General features: G+C 38.3%; 2 protein-coding genes across 2 annotated transcripts; one reads left to right on the top strand and one right to left on the bottom strand.

Moving 5' to 3' along the window:
* Positions 1–136: 136 nt before the first annotated feature.
* On the bottom strand, positions 137–5,981 carry c17h6orf89 (chromosome 17 C6orf89 homolog). The gene is made up of 8 exons (XM_054617251.1): positions 5,795–5,981; positions 3,711–3,978; positions 2,979–3,144; positions 2,595–2,743; positions 2,151–2,302; positions 1,747–1,882; positions 1,381–1,504; positions 137–618 (listed from the first exon to the last, which is right to left on the bottom strand). The coding sequence occupies exons 2-8, from the start codon at positions 3,897–3,899 to the stop codon at positions 536–538; spliced, it is 999 nt and encodes a 332-aa protein (XP_054473226.1). The 5' UTR covers positions 3,900–3,978; positions 5,795–5,981; the 3' UTR covers positions 137–535.
* Positions 5,982–9,994: 4,013 nt separating this feature from the next.
* nfs1 (NFS1 cysteine desulfurase) lies at positions 9,995–19,076 on the top strand. Its single transcript, XM_054616887.1, has 13 exons — positions 9,995–10,289; positions 12,833–12,912; positions 13,039–13,155; positions 13,381–13,464; positions 14,266–14,418; positions 14,577–14,670; positions 14,967–15,101; positions 15,549–15,706; positions 15,801–15,906; positions 16,078–16,159; positions 16,560–16,643; positions 17,113–17,202; positions 17,638–19,076. The coding sequence occupies exons 1-13, from the start codon at positions 10,184–10,186 to the stop codon at positions 17,699–17,701; spliced, it is 1,353 nt and encodes a 450-aa protein (XP_054472862.1). The 5' UTR covers positions 9,995–10,183; the 3' UTR covers positions 17,702–19,076.
* Positions 19,077–19,160: the final 84 nt, after the last annotated feature.

Here is a 19,160-nt window from a genome sequence, read left to right as displayed (position 1 = left end):
AGCTGCAAACATTCTGTCTTAACCTGAAGACATTTCACTTCCTCTGGCCTTTAAATACGTTATCACCTACGAAGCTTCTGAACCAGTGTGATGCCAAACACTCAGCAGTGTTTCAGTAACTTCAGACAGAGAGAGACACACCCAACGGTTTGATGAAGTGTTTTTAATTGCTAGAGATCAGCTTGAAGCTATGGCACGAGCACAGCACATCCACAACATCGAAGCTGCTGCAGAGAGTTTAAAATACACAAAGACGAAGTCAGTCGTTTCGTTTCTCAGTCCTCGGACGACGACTCTCTAAACCTGCAGGAAATCCCTTTTTTGTTCAAACTGGCGTAATGTGTGCAGTGGTTTCCAGTTTTTTGAGGATGCTGGGAGGATTTTTCCAACGGACGGAAGGGGTCAGAAGAAAAAAGACTGGAGGGTTGTAAGGCATCAGTGGGCGGGGCCACAGAAAGGCCGGCGAGCTCCCTAATTCTACATTCACAGCCGATCTGCACGTCCTGAACTCTGTCCTTTTGCTTCCACCTGAACTTTAGAAGGCCGATCCGTCACAGATGATGTTCTGGCCTCGGCCCGGGAACAGCTCCATCTGCCAGTACCGAGGGTCGGCGTAGACTAGAGGAGGTCAGAGAGAACAAACATCAAGTCAACGTTCAGGAGAACAGACGCAGCAGGACTGAGCTACAGTTATGTTTATTTATGACGACACGCTGCCTCCTCTTAATCAGACTGTAGACATTTTTACATATTTGGTTCTGTTTAATTTGTGCACAAAATAATATATATCATAAATAATAATATTTTGTGTGCACAAGATAATAAGAATTATTTATCGATTTATTTTATTGGGTGGTGGCGCAAAATATATTTAAGTACTGTATAAAAAAAAAAATGTAATAGTCTTCTGTTGTAATCCACAGGTAATTTTCTAATTATTTGTTTAAATTCAGAGCCCTTTTTTTCCTTATGTGCACAAAATAAATATTTATACACACAAGATAATAACTTTTTTATTATTTATTCGGCAGTGCAAAACATTTTAATATAGTAAAACAGTATGACTGTATACACAAAAGATAATTATTATTATGACATCTTCAGGCGGCTCCATATAAAACACACATGCACACAAGACAATAATTACATCTATTTATATATTGATTTACTAATTGGGAAATGGGACAAAATGTATTTTTTAAATGTATAAACATCTGTCTGCTGTTGTTTTCCACAAGTGATCGATGTGTTTCATACGGAGCCCAAAGATATATTTTATATTCTGTGAAAACAAGACCAGAGTGTATTTGTACATTGTTGAATTGTCTTTCTGTCTCGTTAAATGTGTTTGTGGATTAAAACGGGTGCTGCGGTTGTTACCCATGTCTCCAGGTGTCAGCCACAGGTTGAAGGAGCTGCAGTGTTTCTGGCAGCGTTGAACGGGCAGAACTCGAACCGTTGGAAGACCCTCGCCGACCACCAGCCAGCCGAACACCCCGACACCCTGAAACACAGGATGAGTCACCGTTAGAGCAGAGGCTGAATACAGACTGTATATAAGAAGTGGACGTAGTCATCGTGACGTCACCCAGCGGTTTGGTGACTTCTGTTTTTTTGAAACCTCGAGTTTGGTACATAGTAAACTTTGCTTCTTGCTTTCATTTTCTGCCCTTATCACTCCTGTCAGTAACATGAACTCTGTATTCCTGTTTCTCAGTGTGGGGATGTCCTGACGTGTGAACTCACTTTGCTCTGGGAGTTTGTGCTGTGGGTGACCAGGCAGCGCTGCACGATGGTCCCAGCACTGTCCAGCAGGGGGCAGAGCTCCGCCTTCGGGAAGAGCCACCTCAAGACCTTCTCCCTGGTCCCAGAGCTGAACCTCCTGCACCAACAGCACAATGAAGTCATTATAATATACACCTCTGTGTCTCATGTAATCAAAGATTTACTCCACAAGGTTTATATAACCGTAGATGTAGACAAGGACACATTTCTTACAGTTCAAAATTGTCTTTTTATAGCATAAATCTTTTGCATCTACTTCTGATTTTCCTGAAATATTGTCCCACTGTGATTATGATGCAGGTCTGTGTTCCTCAGAACCGAAGTGGACCGGTGAAAACCTCGACTTTGGACAGAAACATATGTACCAGAGCAGAGTGAAGTTGGCGGGTCCTTGGGGGAGGCCCAGGTTATGGTTGGGCAGACCGTCGTCCTCCTCCAGCAGGATGGACATGGAGCCTGAATGAGCCAAGTAGAGCTCCTCGAGCTGCTGCCGCTGCACGCTGAGGGACTCCCCACCCTGCAGAGACCAGTACGGACAATAAGAAACCAGGTTACATGGTTAGATGAGGGGCATTTATCAAACATTACTGCTCATCATGACATCATAATAGTCGTGACAATGACATGATAACAGAGCAAAGAGATTTTGAATATCTAACAATAATCAAATTGTGATCACAAATCTTCTCTTCTCTCTCTTCAGCAACTTTCCAGTCTCTGCAAGTTTATTTTCTAAAGAAATGAGGTGAGAGTGAAGTTTCATAACCCTAAAGTTCAATCTTCTCATCTGGCAGGGTTTGACCTCTGACCTTTAGCAGGACGAGCTGCGGCCCCCGTCGCAGAGCCACCGTCCCTCTGAGGCTCTCCGGGACCTCCAGCACCGAGGAGATCTCCGCACAGCCAGAACAGTTGACCAGGTTCTGCCTGAGAGAGCCGGCACTCCACCATTCATGGAAACCTGCAGCACACACACACACACACACACACACACACACACACACACACACACACACACACACACACACACACACACACACACACACACACACACACACACACACACACACACACACACACACACACACACACACAAAAAGTAAAAACTCACAACTTTACTATGTGTGTTATTTTTCCTTTAGATACTCAGGAATGTCTCATTAAAAACTGTGTTTGTGTGCGTTCGTGCTTCAGACCTTGCAGGTTGTACTTCTTGGCGATGGGCAGGGACAGCAGGCGGACGTGGCTGAGGGGGGACGACCAGTTGTAACAGCCGAGGTTGACCAGACCCAGCTGTGGGCCGCTCTGAGGGTACGTGAAGGCGAGAAACGCCACCAGCAGGAAGCCCACCGCCACCACAAACTGCAGAGACAACGGGGGACATTACCAACACTGACGGATGTGTACAAACCTGTATGTTCTGTGTACTCTACAACTGGAAAGTGATTTATTTTACTGCAAGAAAAAAATCTGTATTTTCTAGAGACTAAATTCAGTTGGATCTGCATCAGTTTCTATATATTGGCAATCAAATGATCGCTTTCTAACACGATTTTGAGCCCAATGTGAGGCTTTAGCAGTCAATCAGATCATCCAAAATATAGTCTTTTTAGTTTGTAATCACTGTAATGTGTTATTGCTTAACCGCAATGGACAAATAGTACAACAAAGAGAGTATTTCAACAGTACAAACACAAGGAAGAACTTCCTCGCAAAGCCTGCAGTTGAAAATAAACAATTTTTGTGTGACAAACACTTAAAAAAAACCTTAAGAAGAATTAAACAACAATAAAAAAAGGCATAAAAAGCAACTAAATCCTCACATTTATCGTGCACTTTTACGTGATTACAGCCTTCAGTGATTCACTGATTATATTTCTCTCAACTAGAGGCCTTATCAGAGTCATATTAGCTTCGACAGGCTCTACCTTTATGGTGGCTCTCAGGATGGGGAACTGTGGAGGCTCTCTCCTCGGCTCGTTGGTCTCCAGCACCTGCTTGATGAACCTCTCGATCTCCCTCTCCGACATGCCGTAGCGGTAGCCCGACTGCCGGAGGATGTCGATGCTCTCCGACAGCTTGTCGTAGATGCACGGCTCGCTCGTCGTCGTTCCCATGACGACGGCGTTGGCTGCAGCCTTCTCGGTCAAACGCGTCGATGTTCAGCTGCTGCGGTCTCCAGGATCATGGTGTCAACTATGGAGTCATCAGAAATGTTAAATGCCACTTTGTGACTTTCAAAAGAACGGCCATCTATCATAACTAACATTATTTAAAAGGTGTTGACGTTAATTATTAAGTGCAATCTAAATGTGGTTGTTGATGTGTGTGTGTGTTCTCTCTTGTGTGGAGACAACAAGCATCATGCCAGAGTCACGCATACAAACAGAAAGTGCTGGGAAATATGGAGAAAATCAAATATGACAATACTGTGAACTTACATAATGAGACTTTTGATAAATAATCATCAGTAATGTGGATATAATGACTATGTGGGTTAAGGAAAATAATAGAACAGCTATCACAGTTCAGAAAATAACATCTCGTAACTGTAATGTAGCCTTTAAAACCAGGAAAAGACTTTATGCCAAATAACAATATCCAAAATCTATTATGTTATCTAGTCTCATATCACTATATCAATATAGTATTGATATATTGCCCTGCCCTACAAACAGGTTCATTCTCAATAGTTAAAAAGGGAATTCACTCATGGTCCAGGCCTGTTGTTTACCTGAAGAACTGAAGTTTGAATATGATGCAAATCTACAACAACAAACTAAACTAAATAAACATTATAGGTACATAGATAGATCTTCTATTCACCAGATCATCAAAGTAACTAGTTTTATCCTTGACAGGCTTTGTTAAGTATTTATAGAAATATTCTATAACACTACAGTGGTGAAAGAAGTACTCAGATCCTTTACTTGAGTAAAAGTGTACAGAACCAGTCAAAAGTTTAGACACACCTTCTCATTCAACTACTTTGAGTCAAAATATAAAACATATTCAGTTTGGAGCATTTGTTTGTTTACACACCTTCTTCATTTGGATGTCAACTACTTTGAAAAATCTAAAATATAAAAAAAACATATTCTGGTTTGTTGAGCATTTGTTTGTTTACCACATAATTCCAACTATGTGTTCCTATCTGGTTTGAGATTTGTTTGTTTACAATATTAATCTACAATGTAGAAAAAATAAAAATAAAGAAAAACCATTGAATGAGAAGGTGTGTCCAAACCTTTGACTGGTACTGTATATATATAAATAAATAAATATATATACAAATATATATATTTATTTATATATATAAAAAAATATATATATATATTTATATATATATAAAAATAATATATATATATATAAATATATATATATATACAGTACCAGTCAAAAGTTTGGACACACCTTCTCATTCAACTACTTTGAAGAATCTAAAATATAAGTTTGTGTCCAAACTTTTGACTGGTACTGTATATACACTACAGTCTAATAATACTTATTTACTATTATTATAGAAAAGAAACATATCCACAAATATATTGTATAATACAAAATATTGGTAATGTTGCTTTGTATACTACTGGGTGGATTAAATACAAGCATGCATTGTCAACAAATAGTGGAGTAAAGAAAACAATATGTGCTTCTAAAATATAGTGTAGTTGTACATGAAAGTATAAAGTAGCATACTTCAAAGTACAAGTACCTTTAAACTGTACTTGAGGAACCTTAAATGTACTTGATGTCAGTAAACGTCACATTCCAGCACTGGGCTGCTGCGTTTAAAATAATCGGACATTTGCATTGTCACTACAAACTCATCAAGAGTGCAACTCCAATATGTAACATTCACGGTCGTATTTAACTCCACGGGGTGTTGTAAACGTTATAACGTGACCACATCAGCTGCAGGTGCACTGACGTCTTAGTGCTCGTTTTGCTTTTGATCAACACTTTATGTTTATGTGGGTTAAAAAAAAACAGACGGCCCTGAACGCCTCACCTTAGAATGGCATCCAGCGCAGCAGAGAGGCGTCTGTTCTTCTTCGTGTTAAATGCAGAAATAAATGTATTTTTTAATCAAACTAGCTTTCTAGTTAAGTGACATGGCTCCCACAAACACACAGCCCGGAAGCAGATGTTAATTCTTCTTCTTTGGTGTTTGTTTTGATGGTAGGAAATGACGCTCAGAGGCGCATTACCGCCCCCTGCTGGACACTGAGGGTAGAACAGGAGGTTAATAAATCAATTAATTTAATACTTTTTTGTGATTTGTTTTTTGCTTTATAAGTTTCTTTTTGAAATTGTTAAGATAAGATAAAATAAGATAATCCTTTATTGGTCCCACAGCATGGACATTTGCAGGATTACAGCAGCAGAGAGGATAGTGCAAACAAGATACATAAGTAATAAAAAACAAAATCAAAACAAGTATTGTAAATAAGTAATCACACAGTAAAGAATAATAAGTAATCACACAGTAAAGAATAATAAGTAATCACACAGTAAAGAATAATAAATAAGTAAACTTTAAAAATCCACAATAACTAAAATATTTTATAAACAGACTTTTGCACAGATTTAGATTGTCATGTTTTTGTGTTTTATGTTCATATATATACTTGTATAGTATATAGTATGAATGTAATACTTTTTTGTGATTCTTTTCGCTTAATACGTTTCTTTTTAAAATGGTTAAGATAAGATAAAATAAGATAATCCTTTATTGGTCCCACAGCATGGAAATTTGCAGGATTACAGCAGCAGAGAGGATAAAACAAGATCAAAACAAGTATTGTAAATAAGTAAATAAGTAATCACACAGTAAAGAATAATAAATAAGTAAACTTTAAAAATCCACAATAACTAAAATATTATATAAACAGACTTTTGCACAGATTTAGATTGTCATGTTATTGTGTTTTATGTTCATATATATACTTATATAGTATATAGTATGAATCTAATACTTTTTTGTGATTCTTTTCACTTAATAAGATAAGATAAGAAAAAATAAGATAATCCTTTATTGGTCCCACAGAATAATAAATAAGTAAAACATTTGCAGGATGACAGCAGCAGAGAGGATAAAAACAAGATCAAAGTATTATAAATAAGTAAATAAGTAATCACACAGTAAAGAATAATAAACAAGTCAAAACTTTAAAAATCCACAATAACTAAAATATTATATAAACAGACTTTTGCACATATTTAGATTGTCATGTTATTGTCTTTTATGTTCATATACACTACTGTTATATATATATACAGTACCAGTCAAAAGTTTGGACACACCTTCTCCTTCAACTACTTTGAAGAATCTAAAATATAAAACATATTCTGGTTTGTTTACCACATAATTCCACATGTGTTCCTTCATAGTTTGGATGTCTTCAATATTAATCTACAATGTAGAAAAAAATAAAAATAAAAATAAAGAAAAAACATTGAATGAGAAGGTGTGTCCAAACTTTTGACTGGTACTGTATATATATTTGTTTATATTTATATGTGCACATAGTAGTTAAAAGTCTATGCTTACCTTAATTCTACCTGCACACCTTGCACCAATATCTTTGGAGACATCTGCAAAAATAAACACAGAGTCTAAAAAATGCTGATCCCAATAGTTCTGGACTATGCGCCAAACTGGAAGTTTCTGTTTCCTGTTTTTCATCTCCTGCTGTAAATTGAGGTCTATACTTGGCAAGAGGATTAACCAACTGAAACAATGGGGCTGTTCTGTAATTATGTAATCCTACTGTTTCTGCCTTTCCGTTCTGTCTCATTCCCAGCAGTCTGTCAAAATGCTCTTGGCAGGATGTGTACTGTGTTGCCTCTGGAGATAAACCCAGTATGCCTGCATTAACGTCACTTTTCTGATCTGCAAAGGCATTTTTGCCATTTCCACTCGCATCTCTGATACTTGAGATGTTTTGAATGATCCACTACGGACCCTCAGGGCCTGATCTTGTAATATATTGACCTCTTAGGGTTTGATCAAGGACAGATCTCATGAGTGTCAGGGTATATATTTGTAGAGATGCTCTACTTGCTCCCTACTCCTGTCCTGAACAGCAGCAAAGTATAATGATGACCTTTTACATTTGTTCTTAACTTTATCCAAATGCACATTCCGGATGTGGCTACAGTCTTCTTTATCTACTAGTACTTTTGGGGTTTTAATGGCGGTTGGCAACATTTGTTTAATTGAAAGTGCAGTGAATCTCAGTGGATCAACGATTAATTGTAGGTTCCAGTATTCATACTTCCATACTACTTAGTGTGCCAGAAAAATATTTGATATGTCCCAGTACATAGTATGTCAAATGCAGGATGCCAAAAATACCAGGATGTTCTATAACATCAGGTCGCATTTTGTAGTATGCAAGCCAGCATGCCTTTCTGGCTATTCTGACCCACAATCCTTTGCAAGGCAGATATATGAGCAAGAGGGTCAAAGCTCAAGGTGCTGTGTTATGACGAAATACGTTGGCCCAATTGAATGCGTACTGCATGCAACATTTAGTACTTTGTAAGGACAGCTGCAGTAAGTAAAAAATACATAGCACAAATGACTAACAACATAAATACAAATATTGCTTTAATTTGCAGATTCAGATTGATAACATAAAAATATGATCAACAAATAAATGATGATGCATTATTATAGATTAAGATAACACTTTATTCATCCACAGGGGGGACTACCCAAGCTACCCAGCAGATAGAGTATAATAAGTAGTTTTTGATATACTTCTTCTTCTTCTTCCTCTTCTTCTTCTTGTGAAAATGTGTGAGAGTTACACATTTCAATAGAAAAGCAGTGTAACTAATCACCAAGACACCTGAGTCATTTGAAGGTATTTGTACTTATATATTTGAAATTTGTGCGCCGTTGTGAGAACAAAAAATGTAAGTGAGGTTAAAATACAATAGAAGTGTTGAGGTAAAAGCTGATTAAGTTCTAAGTAAGATGCATCTTCTCAAATATACAGGAAGACTGGGGGCTTTAGTGCTGAATTGCAGAGAAAGCTAATGTGAAAGTCAGCAGAACACAATTATTTGTTAGAAATATAAACTGGGAGGAGGTCACTAATGTAATCTGTCGTAAGGTAGTGGAGTAATTTGAAAATGCAAAAAAAGCACCTTGCAAGTCATTGATGGTTGGGTGGAATACTTTGCATGAGAGGATTTACACAAAGAGCATGTTGATTAATATGCTTAGTAGTAATACAAACCATTAGAGAATAATTTTAATTTTATTGTATAATATATGTATTTATTATCTGTTTCTATGTAGTTGAGCTGCTGCAACACCTTTTCTAATTTCCCCATGGGGATCAATAAAGGAATATAATAATAAGAATAATTCCTATAACTGATATTAATAATAAATATATAAAACATTAAAGAAAATGCATGCAGGTGATGAAAACAAATGATACAAATATAATCAAATATATGATTAAGTGTTGACACAGAAGTTCCTTGTCTATTAAAACCACTACTGCTGATTGTTTGTGATTGTGGAAAGAAGCCATCAGACTAAACAACAGCGGAGCTTATGCTGATTGTTTGTGATTGTTTGTGATTGTTTGTGATTGTTGGAATAGTGGAAAGAATAATTCCTATAACTGATATTAATAATAAATATATAAAACATTTTTTTAAATGCATGCAGGTGATGAAATCAAATGATACAAATATAATCAAATATATGATTAAGTGTTGACACAGAAGTTCCTTGTCTCCCTGCTATAGCTGCTATATTTTACTTAAACTCTGGGTCAACCAAGGTTTCATAAGCTCCTGGATGTAACCAATCACAGCACAGAGAGCTGCTTCAAAACAACGCGTATCGACCAATCAGAGCAGCAGCCCGGTTAAAGGAAGTCCCGCCCCCTGTTTCCGCATCTTGTGCAACAACGACACCGCGTTACGTAAAGCTGTACGTCACACCGGAAACACTGCTGAAAGATTTACAAAATAAAACAGAATAAGTTTTCAAATACAACATTACCAGATTATAAAACTTATATTACAATTAAATATTAACCTATATATATATTTAAACACAAAAAACAACAAAACAGTCTTTTTGGGGGATTTTTACAAAAGAAAACATCGACACTAATTGTTCAAATATTTTATTTTGAAAGTAACCAAGAAGTATTGGTGTGCAGTGTGACATGCTTGATTGTGAGTCCATAACCTGGATCCAGTGTTTCTCCAACCAAACAGAAGCTCTCTTAATATAACATTTAAACAATAACTCAGTGATAAATCTGCTTTATTTTCTTCCACAGGAACCAGCAGGTTAAACTGGTTTCAGACAGGTGCACACAGGTGTTGTTGTTACTGGAGGTCAACCAGCCCCACATCCAAGATGCTTTCCCCAGGCATGACCGCCTCCTCTCGGCTGCTCAGGCCGATTTCAAGGCTCCCTCTCTGGCTGGGCTCTGATGGAAGAGCCGCCAGTTCTCTGCAGAAAGGTAAGAGAAGCCCGGGACAGGTGTGTCTGGTTATCTGGAGCCATGGAGCATGTTGGCACCAAACTAATCCCAAAGTGACGCAGTTCAGCAGGGAGACAAATATATATATATATACATATATTTGATTATATTTGTATCATTTGATTTCATCACCTGCATGCATTTTTTTTATATATTTATTATTAATATCAGTTATAGGAATTATTCTTTCCACTATTCCAACAATCACAAACAATCAGCAGTAGTGGTTTTAATGATGTTGTATAAGCTGTTTTAATATAATTCTGTGTCAACACTTAATCTATATTTGATTATATTTGTATCATTTGATTTCATCACCTGCATGCATTTTTTTTAATATATTTATTATTAATATCAGTTATAGGAATTATTCTTTCCACTATTCCAACAATCACAAACAATCAGCAGTAGTGGTTTTAATAGACAAGGAACTTCTGTGTCAACACTTAATAATATATTTGATTATATTTGTATCATTTGATTTCATCACCTGCATGCATTTTTTTTAATGTTTTATATTTTATTATTAATATCAGTTATAGGAATTATTCTTTCCACTATTCCAACAATCACAAACAATCACAAACAATCAGCAGTAGTGGTTTTAATGATGTTGTATAAGCTGTTATAACAGGTCTTAAATCCCTGTCTAATATCCACTTTATATTGCTGATAAGACATACAGTACCAGTCAAAAGTTTGGACACACCTTCTCATTCAATGGTTTTTCTTTATTTTAATTATTTATTTATTTTTCTACATTGTAGATTAATATTGAAGACATCCAAACTATGAAGGAACACATATGGAATTATGTGGTAAACAAACAAATGCTCAACAAACCAGAATATGTTTTATATTTTAGATTCTTCAAAGTAGTTGAATGAGAAGGTGTGTCCAAACTTTTGACTGGTACTGTATCTTTCAAATTGCTTTATTTATTAAAGTTTTCTTCCAAAAATGAAATTACATAAGATTACATTTGAATATATCATGATCATTTTATAATTTACCTTCACCCAATACTCCTTTTTACTGAATAGATCTTGAACACATCATAATGTCACCCATACATTAGCTGTTCTAACGTTAACTAGCTTTAATCAGGCTGATTTGTTGTTAACATTGTAGTATTATCACGGAAAGTTTACTAGAAAGTATTAATGCCGAGCTCCTGATTGCATATTTTTACAAAAATATTGGTCGATCCCTAATAAAGATCACATTTATTTTTCAATTGCCTGATCGGAAAACTGCATGAGGCATTCCACTTGTCCTAATACAGAGTTTAGTTGTTCCTGAGGAATGAAATAAAATAAAATAAATGGTTATATCAATGACAAAAGTATGCAGTAACATTTAAAGGGTCCATGTGAAATCTTTGACCTCTAGTTGCGCTAATGAGTCAGTCATAGTCGGTCCTAGTTTTGTTTGTAACAAGGGTGACTCAATACTAGGATTGTCACTGTTTCCGAAAATCAGGTTTGAACAAATTTGGAATGACCTGCAATTCAAAAAACTTTCCATTATGATGTAAGTTAGCTGCTCAGGTCAAAAGGTCAACTGAAAATGGATGTCTGGAGCGCCCTCTGCTGAATGACAAGGAAAAAGAATCCAAACGTTCCTTTGCACTTAAACTTAAAATTTTGATTTCGTACCGGTCATTACAACAAATCTATTGTTTGTTTCCAAGAAAACTCAACCGAACACCACTAAGTAGTGTTACACAGTAAACTCATCGCAAGATTGTGTTTTGCTGATAGGGGGGCTAATAAAGTGCAGTCTCACATATAAAGATGATGTGCCTTATTTTTGTTATGAAAGATTAAAAGTCAACAAAATATGTTTGAAATATATGTTAGAAAGATCATAATATTACACATGGCATGTACATATGTTTTGATACCAACTTGATATCTGATACAATGTTACATTTTCTGAACTCAACAGTTTTCCGTACCTGACCCACGAAATAGTTTGTTACATAGAACTGTCTGAGAAGTCAGCATTGGAACCTGTTTGGAAAAGGGCAGGCACTTAAAAAAACATACCTGGCAGGTGATTGGATGAACCACCTGTCAATCAAACTCTCACGGAAGCCATTGGAAGAGGAGCAAAAACATCTTTTTTTTTATGAGCAAAGCCTTCAGTCTGACCTTCAGACTGAAGAAGAAATGCTATGCTAACATCTTCAGGAGCCGCCATTGTTGTTTAGAACAAACAGTGGCACTGATTGGTCTGTGCTCTGGCTAACGGGACACAAACACATTACTTAAAGCCTGACAAGATTATCTTTTGTGTGATATGTGATGCCTGCGATTCTCTTGTGATCTTGTGACAACACTAAGAATAAAGCTGCCGTGCAAGGTAGCTGTTTTCCAGGCTCTGCTCTACAAAAAGAGTTGACAAATGAGTCTTCCAGTACCGACCCGCCTGTTGTGTGACTCAGTATTTAAGTCCAGCATCATCCAGATCTGATTAAAACCAGCTGACTGTCTTTCTGTTGTTGTTGTTTTTTGCAGTAGAGTTGATAAAGAAACATGAACTGGAGAAAGATGAGCCCCGCCCCCTCTACATGGACTTCCAGGCCACCACGCCCATGGTAACCATTACCAACCACTTTGTCATGGTTACATGCTTTACCAGCTGATGTCAGAAAGTTACTTACACTTACTTGAACATTTACACTTAAACTTGTGTGTGTTTGTCTTTGTTTTTGTGTGTGTAGGACCCCCGGGTGCTGGACGCCATGTTGCCATACCAGGTGAATTACTACGGCAACCCTCACTCCAGAACACACGCCTACGGCTGGGAGAGCGAGAGCGCCATGGAGATGGCCAGGAAGGTAGAGAGACACTCAGTCTGTACAGAGAGAGAAAAATAAATAAAAATAATTAGTTCTTATTCATTACAGTGCAGTGTGTATTAATGTTTAAACCATTAGTGGTCTTTTCATGTAAATTCTGTAGTTTACTTGATCATCATTTCATTAAATCTGAATCTGACAGACTGTTGTCTCTCTCTCTCTCTCTCTCTCTCTCTCTCTCTCTCTCTCTCTCTCTCTGAGCAGCAGGTGGCTGATCTGATTGGAGCCGATCCCAGAGAGATCATCTTCACCAGCGGAGCCACCGAGTCCAACAACATGGCCATCAAGGTCTCACTCTGCTCCTCTTCTTCACCACTTTCTCTTTATTACCTCCTCTTCATCACAACTACTCTCCCTCTGCTCTCACTATTAACATGCTGGTGCTAATCAGTAACAACAACTGGCAGATCTTCTCTCCAGTTCCTCTTTACGGTGCTGTTTATTACCTTGTAAATGTTCTTTAGGGTCCTAGTTTGTTAGCTTCCTCCATTTTAGATCAAGACTTGGAAGCAATGTGAGTTTTGTAAAATATTTTCGTGAAAGGCCTTTTTATACCTGATTCTGACAAGGCAGCACCAACCTCATTTAAAAATAACTGTGACTCTATCAACATGCAATATTGGCAACTAAATGTAGTTTGACAAATAAAAATGTACCAACATCTCTTTATTTTCGTTGACAAAAAGAGGAGACATAATATTATTATTATTTTTATTTTTTTAAAGTAAAGAATGACAACAACAGGACTCGTTGTTATTTCTCTGAAACTAGATTGGCTGAAATTTTCAATATAATCTGATTACTAGAAAAAAACAAAAATGTTAACAGTGTTATCAACTAAAACTATAATAAAATAACTATTAGATAAGACAAGAACGCCCAGACCTTTCGTCAACTACAACAAAGACAGTCAAGACAGCTGCTTTTGGTCATTGGCCTGAATATTCGTGTCAAAGTTCATTCAAGTTGAAATCGACGTAAAAAAATCAACTGCCCAAATTTACCTCAACCGTGTGATCAAATCTACTGATTCATGCAGAGCTAGAAAAACTGTTTGATATCTCTTTATTGACCCCATCTCTCCTGCAGGGCGTGGCCAGGTTCTACCAGACGAAGAAGCGTCATGTGATCACCACGCAGACGGAGCACAAATGTGTGCTGGACTCGTGTCGAGTTCTGGAGTCCGAAGGGTTCAGTGTCACCTACCTGCCAGTCCGGTCGAACGGACTGCTGGACCTGGAGGTACAAACGCCGAACGTACAGAGTGAAACGCATTCAGACCAGAAGTCATTGTACAAATTAATAACTCTGTGTGTGTGTGTGTGTGTGTGTGTGTGTGTGTGTGTGTGTGTGTGTGTGTGTGTGTGTGTGTGTGTGTGTGTGTGTGTGTGTGTGTTCAGCTGTTGGAGGCCTCCATCCGTCCTGACACCTCCCTGTTGTCAGTGATGACCGTCAACAATGAGATCGGAGTCAAGCAGCCCATCAAGGAGATTGGTAACCATGGCAACACATTTTTTTACTCCATTCGTTAGGCAAAAATCACCACTGGGTTGCACCAGCTATGTTTAAACCTAAACAATGCAACCAAACATCGACAAAGCTTTAGTATCAAACTAACTAGTTTCAGCGTATCGCTCAGTGAGTCTTTGCAACCAAACTTAAGAGAGAACTTTCTTATAGCTGGTGCAACAGGCTGCTGATTTCAGAAACATCCATGTGTCCGTGTGCACTGTAGTCTCTGATCTGATCAAAGCTGTTGATTAACAGAACTCTTCTCTTCCTGTCCACAGGTCAGATTTGTCGCTCTAAGGGAGTCTTCCTCCACACCGACGCCGCTCAGGCCGTCGGAAAGATTCCCATCAACGTCACGGACTGGAAGATTGATCTGATGTCCATCAGCGGCCACAAGATCTACGGACCTAAAGGTTAGCTGTAGCATTACTGTAGAGACAATCTAAACTGTTAGCTCAACAGACAAGATGAGGCTGTTTACAAACAACACATTTCACACATGTGGCTGTAAAGAGTGTTTTAAAAAATTGCATAAAACTTTCTTTCCAGAAGAAACGTGAAATAAAACCTAGATCCCCTAAATTATGAATTTTTAAAAATAAACTAGAATATGGCTTGAGCATATTTTTTATAAATTGCACTGAATATACATTTACCTTCTTAGTTTGAACCATTTGAAAAACTATTTGACCTACACTGACAACTAGTCTACGAAAGCATTTACCTTAGTTTATTAGGTAAACATGGCGAAACTGAAAAGACGGAAGATAGTGAGTCAGTGCCGAATTATTGACCAGAAAGGGGCCAAGTTGTGAGGTCATGCTGTTACAAAACGTGTGTGTGTGTGTGTGTGTGTACAGGTGTGGGTGCTTTGTACGTGCGTCGTCGGCCCAGAGTGCGCTTGGAGCCGCTGCAGAACGGCGGCGGGCAGGAGAGGGGGCTCCGCTCCGGCACCGTCCCCACCCCGCTGGCTGTGGGGCTGGGAGCCGCCTGCAGCATCGCACAGCAGGAGATGGAGGTGAAAACAAACGCACCCAAACATCCTGAGACTCAACAAACTCATCCAAACATCCTGGGACTAAATGTGTGTGCGTGTGTGTGTGCGTGTGCAGTATGATGATTACAGAGTGTCCATGCTGGCTAATCGTCTGGTCCAGAAGCTCACGTCTGAGCTTCCTGACGTCATCCTGAACGGAGATGCAGAACAACGCTACAATGGTACACTAACAAACACACACACACACACACAAACAGAAGTGCACAAATACACACCACTGTCTCATGCTTTACTTTCAACCAACGTTAGAGTTTTCTGTCGTAGGTCTGTGTTATGTGTCAAAAACTACAGAAGGAGAGGCAGATGAATTGATCTGTTTGTGTGCTTCTCAGGCTGCATCAACTTGTCCTTTGCTTATGTGGAGGGAGAGAGTCTGCTGATGGCGCTGAAGGATGTGGCTCTGTCATCTGGGAGGTCAGACACAAAATATAACAAAATAAAAATAAAAAACAGGCCTGAAGTTTTAGTTGGAGCCGGTGCTCCTGATGACTCAAGCTGTTTAGTCAAACTATGTTTATTCATGTTAATTTAACAGTTTTTGACTATTGTAGTTGCACGTGTATTCGTGCAGGCAGCATGGTACACATTCCTGCTGCCTGTTAATCCACATTATTCCCCTGACTGCTAGTTAGCAAACATGTAAACAATGTACAATTTAAAATATTTAAAAAATGATTCATGAGGAATGAAATTCATTCAAAATGTTTGTTAGACTTTAGGGAAGCTCATAATGTATTTTGATGAGAAACAACTTTTTGTTTGAGCTTTTTCTTGTATCTAAAAGATGAATGACTGTTTGTTTGTGTGCACACAGTGCATGTACGTCAGCGTCTCTGGAGCCGTCATACGTCCTCAGAGCGATCGGAACAGATGAGGACCTGGCTCACTCATCCATCAGGTACAAACACCCACACCCTCACTTTAATCCAGACCATAATCCTGATTACAACGTTGATTATAATCAAGTTTAAATAAATAAATAATTTCAATTCAACAACATTTTTTAAGAAGTATATTATGATAAATTATTTGTTGTTTAAATTGTAAGAAATAAATTATCTTCAAGACTAGAGTGTAAATTAAAATCATTTTTTGAAAATTAAACTCGGTTGACTGAAACATCTGTCTGAACATCAGCAGCTGGAGATGATTCTCTGCAGCCTTTCATCTGCTTTGACTTCAGTTGAATCACATGTAGGTTAAAGTAAACCTGTGTGTGTGTGTGTGTGTGTGTGTGTGTGTGTGTGTGTGTGTGTGTGTGTGTGTGTGTGTGTGTGTGTGTGTGTGTGTGTGTGTGTGTGTGTGTGTGTGTGTGTGTGTGTGTGTGTGTGTGTGTGTGTGTGTGTGTGTGTGTGTGTGTGTGTTAGGTTTGGTATTGGCAGGTTCACCACAGAGGCAGAGGTGGACTACACAGCAGAGAAATGTATCACGCAGGTCAGCCGGCTCAGAGAGATGAGGTGAGTTCAGCTGGACCCATAATTACGTTTTATTTTTTTCTCATTTCGTTCTTAATTCGGTGTCGTTGTCCAGGATTTCTATTAGGAATGTGTTACCCAGATCTCAGATATTAACTAGATGGGAAAAATATTGTTACTAGTGATAGAAATTATGAAAGACTAAGCTCTGAAAATAACCAGAATTAAACTGGTGCGCCACTTTATCTGTCAATGGCAATATTGTCTGTTATGTGTTATAAATCATTATAGAGTTATGGGAACTAACCGATAACCTGTCTCTCTCTCTCTCTCTCTCTCTCTCTCCCTCTCTCTTCCTGTCTCACTCTCGCTCTCTCTCTGTCTCTCTTTGTCTCTGTCTCTCTATATCCCTGTCTATATCTCTCTCTCATTGTCTCTCTTTCTGTCTCTCTCTGTGTCTATCTCTCTCTCTCTCAGTCCTCTGTGGGAGATGGTCCAAGAAGGCATCGATCTGAAGAGCATCAAGTGGACGCAGCACTAGACTCCCCCCCACTTCCCGTTTACTTCCTGATGACGACGATAGATTCCCAGGGAACTCTGGGAATTCACTAGCTTTAACTTCCTGTAAACAAACACGCACAAACTTCCTGTCCGACTTGAAGTCTGTTTGTAGCTGCAGCTCTGTGTCTCCGTAGAAGCTCCCCTCGTTGCTCTGTCAGGAGATTGTTGATAAGAGTTTGTTGTAAGTTGTTCTGTGACACCGTGGTCCCGTATCACAAAGTCTGTCTTTATGTGGGTTACCTGGCTTCACTTTAAGTTATCTCTGGGTTCAATAATCCAGTTCTGAAAGAGGAGCTCTTAATTACAGACGGTCACATGTAACAACATGAATTATTTTATATGAAATGAGATGAAACTGCGAATCCTGCAGGGAAAAATATATTACTGAAGCAGCAAAAAGTGGTTTAAGGTGAAAGATATCAGATGTAATCACACAACTAGAATAAAATAACAAGCTGTTGAAGGATTTATGTTCAGATATTAAGAGAAAGGCAGTTTATCCGAGTGGGAGTCTACTGATCTATAATCATGTCTCTACTGCTCTTTATTACTCGTCAGATCATTGTGAACACAGTACTTTCATCTCTGTCAAAACCCTGTGTCTATTTTTCCAGTGATTGATTGGACAGTGCTGGACTGTTGTTGATGGGTTTTGATCTGAACCTCTGCACCACATTGATCTAACCCGGTTAAAAGGGAGCGAGTGTCATGATGACAAAAAACCTGAGTTAAAGTCAAAGGTAGCCGTCTATCCTCGCTGTGGAAACAACAGAGGAACAGAGACAGTGTTACGCTCGGGGCTGCAGCTGAAGGCAGCAGAGAGATATTTACTGAGCGGATATTTAATGATCCAGTTGATGATACACAGTTTGACTCCTGCTCTGTTCACATGTGATACTCTCTCCTCTCTGTCTCAGAACTCCCTCTCACAGTTTTCCTTCCTTCTCTCACATCAGATATTCAGTTTTCAGTAAAATGCAGTGTCATGTCAGTTTATCAGCAGTGTTTACTGTGTTAGCAGCCGCAGTAGTTTGATTATTTTGTTAAAGTCCGGAACGCACTACAAGACTGTAGCCTTGATTTGACCACAACGGCTGATTTTCAACAGTAAGAACAGATGAGGTCCAGTCTCACATTCTAACTGAGACCAAAGTGTGTCTGATGATTGTTGCTAGACTCTGGAGGTGATCGTGAAAGTCTGATCACAAAAATCTGAAATATTTGGGTGATAACTGGGTTTTCACACTGATATGATTTTCAAAGTCTTGTATTGTGTTCCTGGATGTTCCATCTACTGTTACTCTTCATGATACATAAGTTATATTATCCAATAAAAGCCTGCTGAATTGTTATGCAATAAACCCTGAGTTCTTCTTTTATTTTTATAAACCCCAAATGCTTTATACCGCATAATTTATAGCCTGAGCTAGTTTTCAAGG

The sequence above is a fragment of the Anoplopoma fimbria genome, chromosome 17 (assembly GCF_027596085.1).
Source record: "Anoplopoma fimbria isolate UVic2021 breed Golden Eagle Sablefish chromosome 17, Afim_UVic_2022, whole genome shotgun sequence".
Lineage (NCBI taxonomy): Eukaryota > Metazoa > Chordata > Actinopteri > Perciformes > Anoplopomatidae > Anoplopoma > Anoplopoma fimbria.
Note: the sequence above shows the minus strand (reverse complement) of the source record. Positions and strands in the feature narration are given on the sequence as shown.

Excerpts from the sequence above, each read along its gene's own strand:
- c17h6orf89 (XM_054617251.1), bottom strand. The coding sequence starts at position 3,899 with ATGGGAACGACGACGAGCGAGCCGTGCATCTACGACAAGCTGTCGGAG. Across the intron at positions 3,145-3,710 it reads TCCTGAGAGCCACCATAAAG|TTTGTGGTGGCGGTGGGCTT; the intron begins GTAGAGCCTGTC and ends TTGTCTCTGCAG. Across the intron at positions 1,883-2,150 it reads GCCAACTTCACTCTGCTCTG|GAGGTTCAGCTCTGGGACCA; the intron begins GTACATATGTTT and ends CTGTTGGTGCAG.
- nfs1 (XM_054616887.1), top strand. The coding sequence starts at position 10,184 with ATGCTTTCCCCAGGCATGACCGCCTCCTCTCGGCTGCTCAGGCCGATT. Across the intron at positions 10,290-12,832 it reads CGCCAGTTCTCTGCAGAAAG|TAGAGTTGATAAAGAAACAT; the intron begins GTAAGAGAAGCC and ends TGTTTTTTGCAG. Across the intron at positions 13,465-14,265 it reads CCAACAACATGGCCATCAAG|GGCGTGGCCAGGTTCTACCA; the intron begins GTCTCACTCTGC and ends TCTCTCCTGCAG.